This window comes from Watersipora subatra, chromosome 6 (genome assembly GCF_963576615.1).
Source record: "Watersipora subatra chromosome 6, tzWatSuba1.1, whole genome shotgun sequence".
Classification (NCBI taxonomy): domain Eukaryota; kingdom Metazoa; phylum Bryozoa; class Gymnolaemata; order Cheilostomatida; family Watersiporidae; genus Watersipora; species Watersipora subatra.
This window is the reverse complement of record NC_088713.1, coordinates 39,299,479-39,313,186: the sequence shown is the minus strand read 5'-3', so window position 1 is coordinate 39,313,186 and position 13,708 is coordinate 39,299,479. Positions and strand designations below refer to the sequence as shown.

At 33.9% G+C, this 13,708-nt stretch overlaps 1 protein-coding gene and 1 long non-coding RNA gene across 3 annotated transcripts in view; one reads left to right on the top strand and one right to left on the bottom strand.

The window, feature by feature from the left end:
• Positions 1-108: 108 nt before the first annotated feature.
• Positions 109-5,270, top strand: LOC137398242 (cell death protein 3-like). The gene is made up of 7 exons (XM_068084349.1): positions 109-112; positions 666-850; positions 1,009-1,173; positions 2,831-3,050; positions 3,319-3,549; positions 3,752-3,864; positions 5,211-5,270. The coding sequence occupies exons 1-7, from the start codon at positions 109-111 to the stop codon at positions 5,268-5,270; spliced, it is 978 nt and encodes a 325-aa protein (XP_067940450.1).
• A 2,573-nt stretch (positions 5,271-7,843) lies between these two features.
• The window catches only part of LOC137398570 (uncharacterized), a 31,655-nt gene continuing 25,790 nt past the window's right edge, over positions 7,844-13,708 (bottom strand). For both annotated transcript variants that reach the window (XR_010978966.1, XR_010978967.1), the window contains exon 5: positions 7,844-8,263. This is a non-coding gene — a long non-coding RNA (uncharacterized lncRNA). The remainder of the gene's footprint in view (positions 8,264-13,708) is intronic.

The window sequence follows — 13,708 nt, the reverse complement described above, 5'->3', positions numbered from 1 at the left end:
ATATTTTACAGCTCTAATAAGACTTGGTCGCTGATCTGCAATTTAAACAGTATTTTTCTTTAATTATAGCAAACCAACGACTTAAATTGAGGCTAAGTAAATCTCGAAATGAGTAGTCTAAACTCTGAAACACTATGCGAGATTGACTATCAAGGAATTGCCATGCATTTTACTAATTTTCTGTATACTGACTACTAAATCCTGAAAGTTTGAATATTTCAATAATAAATAGTAGATAATTGTTAATGATTTATTATGGCTAGCCAACAATCCCTTTTAAAAGTAAGAAAATAACAGTAATGTTAAAAAAATGATACGTCAGTATAATAACGTAACCTACTTTTCCAGCATTTTACGTTAGTTCGTATCTGTTTTTAATTTCTCGTTATTTAAATAACTGCTTGCAATAAAACTGAATATGATTTAGACAGCTTTAAATTATTTTAAATATCTAAAAGTCCTAACTAAGTCATTACAATATGTTGTGCTGGCTGCGAAAATATATAATATAGCATTGCAGTAAATAGTTTATTGTTGTCGGTAAGTTCTATGAGAATGCTTTTATTGTAGTTTGATACTTTGTTCAACTAGTATTTTATAAACAGAACATCATGACAACATAGTGCATAATTTTATAATTTTATGACTAGCATCTAATTTTACAGCCGCAGAGCAGGATGTGGTACCTGTTCTACAACAACCAGAAAGGCTTACAAATGCTGTTCAACCACAACAAGATGAAGAGTCAAGTGACAGTGAGCTCTCTGATACTTCAGACCAGGCTTCTGAGGAACTGACTGTTAAACCATGCTCTAAGTCTTATGTCAAAGATCTCTTTTACTCAGATGAGGTGAGTCCTTTTTAGCCTGTAGATTAATAAATAGTTTAATAGTAACTAGTTAAATGCGTGCTAAGCAATGTAAAGGTCATTCCATGTAGTTAGTATTAGCTGTAACCAAGTTTATATGAACTGAACTAAGTCATTATTTGTACCTTTTGTTAACACAGGTGTACAGAATGAGCACGATAAGAGGACACTGCCTTCTTATTAACAACATAAATTTCACACATTCAGATGACAGACAAGGTTCTACTCGAGATGGTCAGAGGATCTTGTGTCTTTTTGATAAACTTGGATTTTGTTGCTTTAGGGAGGAAAATCTTTCTGGTCAGGTTTGTAGTGAAATCTGCTTTCATTATTTTAACTATAGTTCGAGAGAAATTTATTATTGAAAACTTTATTTAAACTCGATAAATAAGCTCTGATATTTAAAAATTTGGGTTGGTAAAAACTGAATATTACATTTGAACTTTCGTTTTTGCATGTTTTAACTATTAGGATATCACAGCCTTTTAATGCTGTGATATCTCAAATGAGCTATAACCATTTTAATGTTACTGCATGTGATGTAATTTATGTTAAAAATTTTCACATTGCTATTATGTTTGTGTGTATTAGAGTACTAGTGCTCAAGTTAGTGCATGCGTTAGTGCTAGTATTGGTGCTTGTGTTAGTGCAGTGTGCGCAGCGGTACAGATGTTAGTGTGTTCATGTGTTTGTGAGTTTGTGTGTATTTCTTGTGCCATTCGCAAGCTTGCATTTGTGTGAGTGAGCGCATTTGTGCGTGCTCATGTTTGTGTGTGTTTGTGTGCTTGAACATGTGTACATGTATGTGTGTGTGTGTGTATTAATAAATACTATTGTAGCAGCGAGGAATTAGAAGCGCTAGCACTTGCTATCGACTGCTGGTGCACTTTTGTAATTTTTTTGCTTTTCTTTCATAGTTAAAAATCTGTTTTTCTAAATGATTAAACAATTTACATACAGCCATGTATTGTGTTTTTGATAACCAAGTGGCACATTTTTATGTTTAATATTTTGAATGGTATGTAATTTGTGACAACTTTAGTAGAAATCAGTGTATTGCAGATTGAGTTACATGTATAATATACGCGTTAACAGAGTGCAGTCTGAAATAGGAGATAACTAGCGTAATCATTTAATATTTACATTTGATAACTTACAGTCATAGTACTTAGGCAGCATACCAATGTGTTCATTGAAGGCCTGAAAACAGGTACATGTACATGTAGCAACATTTTGTATATTTTTGTAAAGTTTGAACGTGAAACTTAGCGTCTGTTAATTAAATTCATGGGTTGCTGTGGACAAATAGTTTTTATCAAACTTAAATGTTGATAGAAATGATGCTGTAGTTAATTCTCTGTATTGTAGTTTTACTGTTATCAAGTTTATCAAGAATAATTTTGTAAAACCACAACAACACTTTGCTGACTGCAACTGCTATGATTCTGCATATTTTAGCTTAATTTATTCCAACTCAACACGCATTTGTAACGTGTTTTTCGTCAGTTCAACAAAATTATCTGATTTCAAAACTCTACCTGGTTCCTGGGCACCAGCATCTCAAACTCACCAGCCACATGCATTAGGGACCTCTGCCATCTATAAGCACGTTCTTGGAATTTTGTTATGAAGACATTCTAGAAACTTGCATTGCAAATCAACACACAGCAGTCCGTAGGCTGTGTGCTGTTGGCTATTTGATTAAAATGAATGAAACCCCAACCAAGGCTGAGTATGGTAGCAACGTAAATAAAATACAACCAATTTTGTTAAAGATTACCACAGTGTAAAATAGTTGATATTTTTCTGAGATATTGCTGCAAACCACTTCCAACATTTCACTGGAATTTAGAAATTAAACACAACAATGTTTTGATTTAGTATTGGTGTCACAAATATATTTGTAAATACAATTATTCAACCCAATTTTTTAATTGAGAACTTCTAATGGTTGCCTTACAGCGCATGTTGGAAGTGATCAGAAATGAGACAAGAAGGCCTGAGCATGCAAACTATGGGATGTTTGTGTTGGTCATCCTTAGTCATGGTTCTGAAACAGGCATATCCGGAACTGATGGAACGACGGTGCAGAGAACAGAAATCAATAACGCTTTATACGCTCAGAACTTTCGAGCAATGGCCGGAAAACCAAAATTACTTATCATTCAGGCATGCACTGGAGGTGAGTTACATATTTCTTGAAGCTATTTATAACTAGAACTCCATCTTACATTTCTTTTGCACATCAAAAGTAAACATAATTTCCATTAATATGCGTTTGACCAGCTAAGCACTGTTAATCTTATATATTGTAAGGCATATTATTTCTAGTCTATCTTTCCTGGTTATTGGTTACTAATTTTAGTGAACCTACAATCAATGATTAAACCTCAATCTACAATATTTTTAACATGTTCAAGGTAAAGATTATGAATTCCTTTTTATTGTAGTCCTGCCCGATAGAGTGGTGACTGACCCTCAACCTTCCACTTCATCACTTCATCCAAGTTTTCCCCTGTCATCAGTTACAAATTCACCTACCATTGGATTTCCTTCTAGCTCATCCACAACCCTGACAACACCTCCAGAGCCAAACACAGTCTCTGCCCCAATGCTTATGCCCATGTCTCCTGCAGTCTTAGACACCGATGACCTGATAATCTGGCAAGCCAGTTTTCCTGGTAAACTTAATAATTTTCAAATTCAAGCAAATAATTCATAATATTGATGGACATCAATATATTTCATTGCATATTTTAATAACCGGACCACTGTACTCAAGAAGACATTTAAGGGTGAACATTGTTAATATTCAGTACATTTTTAGCTTAAGCATGATTTTAATCATCCAACATAACTAGTTATACATTTAAACTCTGACAGGTCACGTGGCGCATAGACATACCCAATACGGTTCCTGGTTTATTAATGCTGTTGTTGAGTCCCTTTCTAAACATGCCTGCCATCGAGATCTCAAGACTCTCTTTGACAAACAGGTAAGAGCTGAACACACCCAGTGCTTATAATAATAGCTACATGTTTTAACTAATTTTTTTTTATTTTGGAATCGAGTGCTAGTTTATTGACAACGTATTTACGCACATCACAATTGTTATAGTTTATATGCAGGAATGAATCAGAGCGGAAATTTGATAGTAGGCTGTGCTAAATTTTGCAATTAAAATCTCTTTGTTAGCGCTGTTCGTTAAAGGTAATACGGTTAATATTTTATGTAGATGCGTTTGATGAAGGTCTTTTGTGTTTATATTAGTTATTTACAGGTTTATTTGTTTATGAAAGTACAAAAGTACCAATATGAGCCAAAAAACAGTCAAAATTAGACATGAGAAGGTTATCTCATCCAATAATTTCTCAATGACTCTTATGCTCATCTATACTCTTCACAATTTTTGGATAGTTACTGTCGCTTTGCTTAGATTGGGTTTCACCAAGATCCACAATACTCCAACTGGGTCGGGTCTGCCGATACCATAATATCATTTGATACCAGATAAGAGCAACCATAGGAATGCATTTGTGAAAGCAGTGGTGTGAGATCTTAATAAACGTTTTAATGTTTTTATGCTAAAGTGTTTGATAATGCTAATTAACAGTGTTTGCTCATAAGATTAGCAAATACCTTATAATAAGCAAGTTCAACACACAATAAAACGCTTTATTGGATTATTTCGTTAGTCTTAAATAGAGTAGTTACTGCCTCCAGTAACTGATCATCACCGAAAGTTATATTAAGGGTATAACTTCAAGAGTTTAGATGCATGTAGAAATAAGTAAATACTTACAATGCACTATATTTCTAGCTAGAATTTTTTTGGCATTCTGTCATATACTTAAATAAAAAAATTGAAAGAGCCCTTTCTTGTAATAAATATTAAATAATTTAGCCAAAGATTTTGAGAAAGACATCTACCAGTTTATTTTAGATAATTCCTTTTTATGATTCAAGACAGACTTGGAAAGGAAGCAAATGTGTGTCAATTTTAAATACTCTCAGAGCAACATAGAATCAAGCTATATGAATGAGAAATGTGGTCTTGCATCGACTTGTTTGAGCTGCTTCAGAAAGCTTCAAACTTTGTTAGTGGACTTTTTTTTTACATGTCAAAACAAATGTTCTAAGTGTTTGTACACCCAAGGTTTTGTCATGTTTGGGTGATCGTAAGCAGTTTTTATATTATGAAAAGTGATTATAGGTGCAGTGTTCAATTTGCCTTTACAACAATTGTAAATAATTAGGCCCTTTTTTATATAATATAAATACTTCATATTCGTTAAACTGTTACTAATGTTTACTTGCTGACACTGTTTTCTGATACAATAGATTAAAAGGAAAGTAAGAAATCGAAGCATTGGCATGGAAGAGGTCAGAATCCAACTATGATCGAACATCTTCGGAAAAAGCTTTTCTTGTTCCCTGGATACAACCCTCCTCCCCCTGATTAATCACCTGCTAATCATTTGCTGCCTTACCTGTCTCCATGCCTTTAGACAGCTGTGATGTTGACTGACCAATTGAAAGACAAAGTTTACGGTGGTCAACAGTCTTTCATCCTGTTTACCCCCTAGGATGTTGCTGCTTTGAGGGATGATTTGTTAAATACAGAAATTCTCACATATTCTCTTCTTACATTTTGGTTTATATATAAGTATATTCCCATTCACTTACTTATATTATATTATTCTGATTGACCTCGCTATATCAATAAATCAGATTATTTCATATACAAGGTTAATGTGTGTATTTCTTACATTCTGCATCAGTTAGTTAATAAGATTAAAACATTCTCAGTGTGGGACTTGCATTTTTTATGTTTTCCACCATAGTTTGAGATCAGTCCTATGTCATGCAGTTGCTTTATGTTGTACTACCTTTGTCATAGTGTACAAGTTTTCTGTACTAATGCAAAATTGTGGCACTTTTGTATGCATTTAACTTTTTGTTACATACAAAGATCTTTACGCACACTTCTCTAAGTTTTTGTGAGCGATTATCTGTACTTTCACCGCCACAAGGAATATATTTATAATAAAATAGTATAGAGCTACCGAGTCCATATATTGATTCTTCACGGACAACTTTCAGTTCTTTTCTAAATCGTTTCAACCAAAATAAAACATTTGTTGAATCAAACTATTTTATATGTTAGCAATGGCATTATAAACAGAATGTAATCTAAACTATTCAATCACCGGTGATGATGGATATACATTTTGTAAATATCAAAAATTGTCAACTATTCCCAGGAGCTAATTCACTGCTACTGACAAGGGAGAATAACTGTTTTTTTGGCAGTACCCTTTGAGCTGGCTCATAAAAATAGGCAATTTTCCCAGCCAAGCAGAATGAGAGGGGGGCCTACCCGCTATATAAACCTGGACATTTGCGCTAAAGAGCAGAGCTGTTCTGGGCCTGTTCATTGCATGCGTTTGACTATTCTTGAACTCTCATGAACAAAGCAGAAATACATCTATAAACTCATGCACTGAGTCTCGTACTAGTAAAGGAAAGTAAAGTGGCACAAAACCTTTACACTTGGGCAGCAGTGGGATCGCTGATGATCCCAAGAATTCCACCACAAGACTTGCGTTAGATCACTAGATTTCTGGATGAACTTATTGTTGCCTTAAAAGTGGCAGGAGGAAGAAACACAGACGACACGGATTAGGGCATGCCTCCTGACAACAAGAAGAAACCCAGAGAGAGTTGCGTAACATCCTACCTGCAGCAGCGGACTCAGTAGATGAACTGCTCGAGGAGAGGAGCAGAAACCTACTGAACGCGGCCTGGGCCTGCCTGAAAAATGGCAGCATTGCTCCTATTGGAGAAACCTCCTGGCAACAGGAAGAAATCCAAAGAGCTGTGTACAACCCTGCAGCAACAAACCCAGTAGATGCACTGCTCTAGGAGCATAAACTTGCTGAAGGCTCCGACAGGACTTGCCTGATAAGGCAGCAATGTTCCTACTGTAAGAAATTCCTGGCACAGGAAAAAAACCCAGAAAAGAGCCCACGGCCGCGGACTCAGTAGATGTACTGCTCTAGAGAAAAAGCAGAACCTTGTTGACAGCCCCAAACATGGCCAATAGAAAGGCAATATTCTGTAGATACTTTGTAGATACAGTGAAACCCGACTAACTCGACATTACAGGACCGAAAAAAGTGTTCGAGTTATTAGAGCGTTCAAGTTATGAGAATGCTGTCACAAGTGCATGTATTCATCAGTACATATACAAACTTCATATTAGTCAAAAGCATAGATTGCTTGTTGCAAGTTAAAGGACCTCTCGTGTAATTTTTTAACAATTTTTGTCAGAAAGTATAAATATTTTCCTATTACTTGAGATTTAAAAGTTTGTTTTACGTGATGTGACTGCCGGGACGTTTTCAGATTAAAATAGGCAAAACTTGATTGTGGTTGAAACAGTAAAAAAAACATATTTTTCTTTAGAGCAATTTAACAAAAACCAACGATGCCGATTTCTCTTTAAGTTTATCTGAAAGGTACCTCGTTTTTCCTTGCTTTCGAAAGGCTACCCCAAAGCGGATGTTTGGTTACAACTTGATTTTTTGCAAACCTTAAGAAAAGTTGTTAACAAAGATATTTTGCCGATCGTGGTAATAACGACGCCTAATAACTACTAAAATTTGATGTATGTATCTATGGCTTGAAATAAAGTGATATTCTAAAGCGATAACAGCCATCTCGGTAGCCGTTGGGCAAAAAACCTTTCGAGTTAACCAAGTTAAGGTACACGCACACACACACTAAGCATAAACACACCCGCATGTGTAACTCTAGATTTGTGTATTTCTCAAGCTGGAGGTGTTCCATAATGTAGCTCTAAAATCAAAAGTAAAAACTTTATTATGTTAGTTTATTTAAATAAAGTAATTAGGTTACACAGGCAGCAAATGTTACACAGGCAGCATATCTAGATAATAACAATAACGGTCAAATCTTGAAAACTCCTGATATAATGTACAAAACCTTATAACCAATTTAAAAAGAGTTCTCGAGTCAGCTACCAATGTCTTTCAGCTCTAATACCAGCCTTTAGCAAGCCTAGAGCCAATTACCAACAACTTCTTCAGTAAGAATTAACTATTGTCATGAAATACCAGTTCGTGCGAAAATTTTACCTTATAAGTAAAACCAAGTTGCAGTTCCTTGTCTGGTACAGAGTAAGCTAGCAGCAAAAATTAGGAAAATATATAAAACATGTGAACGCATTATGCGTCGTCCAGTTGTATTTTGAAAAACAAGTTTGTTTATATCGGAAATTGTGTCTTTTCCATCGGTCCACTGTTCCAATTACGCGTCGAAGAGCTCATTGTCAGCAACCGAGAAGTAGTTCTTGCGGTCTCCAAATTTACCTGCAAAAAATTAACTTCAGTGTATTTAAGCAAATTCATACACAATATCAGTAAACACAAGACATTTCTTGACAAGTTTTTTTATTGCGAAAAAGCTACTCTTAGGGAAGTTAACTTCTCTGGCAAAGGGAGTTGTCTACGAACGAACCCTTTTACTTTACTTCACTGCTATAGGCTATATCACCTAATGTCAGTGTTTGTACAAAGTCAAACAGGTTATTTGAGATACTTTTGTATCCGATTTTAAGCAGTCCCTGACCATTCTCGCTCTATCGTTAGTAGTATGTAGAGAGCAGATCTACACAAAAAAGTGACGGATCCAGCAGGGGGGTAGAAAAAGGGGGTTGCGAATTAAATTGGCTAGGGGTGTAGATTGAATTGGGTGGAGTTGAATGAGATGTTGGGGTTTGGGGGGAAATTGTGGTGTAGAGTAGGGGGTTGAATTCGAGGGGGTATGGATCCGCTCCCGGCGTAATCGGCGGATTATCTGTGGATGAGTCATCCGATTAGTGGGGGATGAGTCATCCGATTAAACGTGGATTATCGCGGGATTAGTCGGGGGAATCGTTGCGGATTAGTCGGCCGAATCGTCGCGGATTATCGGTGGATTAGTGGGGGGTGAATATCTGGGACATCGAGGGTTGGTTGGTTTTCCGGAGTGGATCTCGCGGATTATCGAGGAGAGCGAGAGATTACCGGATGAGTGAGGGGGTTAATATCTGGGACACCGAGGGGTTGATTTTCCGGAGATTGTTATATATTTGAAACATTGAATATATATGAGAAAGTGTTTATGTACAAAGTTATTTTTTGAAGATTTGATGATTTTGTAATGTTGAAGCTCTTGAATGGTTAAGAATTTTAAGGAATTTATTTTCGGTTTTTTTTTTGTATTTTTTTGTATGTAAGATTGAAATTTGTTGGAGAAATTAATATGTTGAATGAAAGATCAGTTTTATTACAAAATTATTCACTTTAAAAGATATATTTATATGTATTATTCATTATTTCCAACATCATTTTGTTTCAATAAAAATAAAATAGTTTATGTTTAACTTGAAATATATGAAAATGTTCAAGTAGATAGGACACAATAAAGATAATATAGTATAAATGAAACATTGAATATATATATGAGAAAATGTTCATGTACAATCTTTATAACGAAGTTTGTATCGAGTTGTTTATCATTCACTCATCGTCATTGGAAATATCTATGATAGCAGATTCCTTTTTGCATTGTGAACTCTCGTAAAAACTGCTTGCTTCTTCATATCCCATGACTACTACATCGTAGTATTCGCGAGTATTGTGAGATGTTACTAGTCCCTTGTATATAATGATACCCGGATAATTTTCTTTCAACGAAAGGGCATATCTCGAAGGCATCGTTAAAGTTCCTTGAACTTCCTCTCCATCAACTTTGGTTGAAAATGCTACAGTTGGTACCACATTCACCTTGCCTTCAGCATCTTTGTATTCACTTGTTCCAACATTGTGATAGTAGAAAATAGATGGAGCTTTGAACTCCTTGAGATGACGACTCTCGAAAAGTTGTATAAGTTTTTCAAGTCTCTTCGTTCTCAGATTGGCTAGAGTGCGTTTCATTTCCAAGGGAGTTGAGGTTCCTTCTGTTACTCGTCTTAAGTCATGGTAACTTCCCTGTCCATTACTCTTAGGTTTTAATCCAAGATATACCATAATACTTGGATAAGACAGCGATTCATCTAAAAATCGTTTTGGAGCAAATACAGCAGTAGATTTACTAATCCCATTTTCCACATAGTTAAAGTGAATGATACAGCACGCTCCATGGATCGAATGAGCTTCTTCCGTTTTTGTCACCTCCATAATCAATCCTACTGAAAGGTCTGTCATTTTCTGCAGTGATTTTGCTTCCATTAAAGTATCCTTACTTAATGTTCTTAACTTGTCTGCCATATCTTTTGCCCTTTGCTCCAAATTCGTTACGATTTGGTCGGATGTCTTCTTCTTCGTTGGAGGAGTCCTGTTAGAAAGAGTTACAGGTGAAATTTTCTTTTTCGACATCTTCACTGAACTATTCGATCCAGGTTTTATCACTCCAGATTGAGTATTATCCTCCATAGTTGTGTAGTGTGATAATTCTCTGAGATTGAATGAAGAATTGATATCGTTTTAGTAAAATTCTGCTGGTTATATACAATTCTCCTCATCAAATAATTAATGAGTTTTGATAAATTTAGCTGCATCATCCATAATATCAGAAGACTTTTCGCGAAATTGAAAAACGCGAAATTCAATTTCGCGAAAGTTGACTATATAATATATATAATGTGTAATTTCGCGAAATCCAATTTCGCGAAATTCACTTTCGCGAAATTCAATTTCGCGAAAGTTGACTATATAATATATATGTGTAATTTCGCGAAATTGGATTTCGCGAAATTCACTTTCGCGAAAGTTGACTATATAATATATATAATGTGTAATTTCGCGAAATCCAATTTCGCGAAATTCACTTTCGCGAAACTCAATTTCGCGAAAGTTGACTATATAATATATATAATGTATAATTTCGCGAAATCCAATTTCGCGAAATTCACTTTCGCGAAATTCAATTTCGCGAAAGTTGACTATATAATATATAATGTGTAATTTCGCGAAATCAAATTTCGCGAAATTCACTTTCACTAAACTCAATTTCGCGAAAGTAGACTATATAATATATAATTTCGCGAAATCCAATTTCGCGAAATTCACTTTTCGCGAAATTCAATTTCGCGAAAGTTGACTATATAATATAAATATATTGTGTAATTTCGCGAAATCTAATTTCGCGAAATTCACTTTCGCGAAATTCAATTTTCGCGAAAGTTGAGTGAGACAAGATGGATTAGAAGTGATTTATAGCTTTTGTCCAGGTTCCACCTCCTTGAACTTGACTAGTATAAAAACAGCCAAGTTTGATGGGCTCACCATTATCGAGACTTTTTTTTTTCCTGGAGTTATTATACATGAAATTCTCAGAACTTCGAACTATTTCTATACCTAACTGGATTATATATCTCACAAAAGTTTGGATTAATTCTACAATTTGGATATCTACGTATAATCTTCTCTCAGAACTTTGGATTATCTCTGTTTCACTGGATTATATATCTCCGAAATTTGAATACAACGAGGAAATGTATCCGGCATCTTCCCATTCAGAAGGAGACTGGAGCAAATCTGATGAGGTAAGTTGATTTACAATAATTGGTGGAAAAAATTTTTTAATGAATGAATAAATGTAGAGAGAATAGTAAGATGAGATTTTTAATTCTTGGCAGCTGGAAATCTTCCTCGAAGATGTTCAAGCTTTCACGAGAGCATAATTTAATTTCATCGGAAAATTCTACTCCTTCCACTTCAATTGATAATAGAGAAAGAAGCAGAAGTAGGGAAAGAAGTGCATCATCCGTTTCAGCTAATAAATATATCTGCTTAGAATGTTCGACTTCATTTAACACCACTTCATGGAATAACTCTCAATATACTGATTACTCATGATGATCTCTCACAGAGTAATCAGGAGTGTTAATAAAGTACAGAGAATAAGTATATGTACAATTATTATAAAATGCTGTAAGAGATCATCAAAAGTGTTAATAAAGTACAGAGAATAAGTATATGTACAATTATTATAAAGTGCTGTAAGAGATCATCAGGTGTGTTAACAAAGTACAGATAATAAGTATGTGTACAATTATTATAAAGTGTAATAAGAGATCATCAAGAGTGTTAATAAAGTACAGAGAATAAGCATATGTACAATTATTATAAAGTAATGTAAGAGATCATCAAAAGTGTTAATAAAGTAAAGAGAATAAGTATATGTACAATTATTATAAAGTGCTGTAAGAGATCATCAAGAGTGTTAATAAAGTACAGAGAATAAGCATATGTACAATTATTATAAAGTAATGTAAGAGATCATCAGGAGTGTTAATAAAGTACTGAGAATAAGTATATGTACAATTATTATAAAGTGTATTAAGAGATCATCAAGAGTGTTAATAAAGTACTGAGAATAAGTATGTGTACAATTATTATAAAGTGCTGTAAGAGATCATCAAGAGTGTTAATAAAGTACAGAGAATAAGTATATGTACAATTATTATAAAGTGCTGTAAGAGATCATCAAGAGTGTTAATAAAGTACAGAGAATAAGCATATGTACAATTATTATAAAGTACTGTAAGAGATCATCAGGAGTGTTAATAAAGTACTGAGAATAAGTATATGTACAATTATTATAAAGTGTATTAAGAGATCATCAAGAGTGTTAATAAAGTACTGAGAATAAGTATGTGTACAATTATTATAAAGTGCTGTAAGAGATCATCAGGAGTGTTAATAAAGTACAGAGAATAAGTATATGTACAATTATTATAAAGTACTGTAAGAGATCATTAGGAGTGTTAATAAAGTACTGAGAATAAGTATATGTACAATTATTATAAAGTGCTGTAAGAGATCATCAAGAGTGTTAATAAAGTACAGAGAATAAGTATATGTACAATTATTATAAAGTGCTGTAAGAGATCATTAGGGGTGTTAATAAAGTACAGAGAATAAGTATATGTACAATTATTATAAAGTGCTGTAAGAGATCATCAAGAGTGTTAATGAAGTACAGAGAATAAGTATGTGTACAATTATTCTAAATTGCTGTAAGAGATCATCAAAAGTGTTAATAAAGTACAGAGAATAAGCATATGTACAATTATTATAAAGTACTGTAAGAGATCATCAGGAGTGTTAATAAAGTACTGAGAATAAGTATATGTACAATTATTATAAAGTGCTGTAAAAGATCATCAGGTGTGTTAACAAAGTACAGATAATAAGTATGTGTACAATTATTATAAAGTGTAATAAGAGATCATCAAGAGTGTTAATAAAGTACAGAGAATAAGTATGTGTACAATTATTCTAAATTGCTGTAAGAGATCATCAGGAGTGTTAATAAAGTACTGAGAATAAGTATGTGTACAATTATTATAAAATGCTGTAAGAGATCATCAAGAGTGTTAATAAAGTACAGAGAATAAGTATATGTACAATTATTATAAAATGCTGTAAGAGATCATCAAAAGTGTTAATAAAGTACAGAGAATAAGTATATGTACAATTATTATAAAGTGCTGTAAGAGATCATCAAGAGTGTTAATAAAGTACAGAGAATAAGTATATGTACAATTATTATAAAGTACTGTAAGAGATCATCAGGAGTGTTAATAAAGTACTGAGAATAAGTATGTGTACAATTATTATAAAGTACTGTAAGAGATCATCAGGAGTGTTAATAAAGTACAGAGAATAAGTATGTGTACAATTATTATAAAATGCTGTAAGAGATCATCAGTAGGGTTAATAAAGTACAGAGAATAAGTATATGTACAATTATTATAAAGTGCTGTA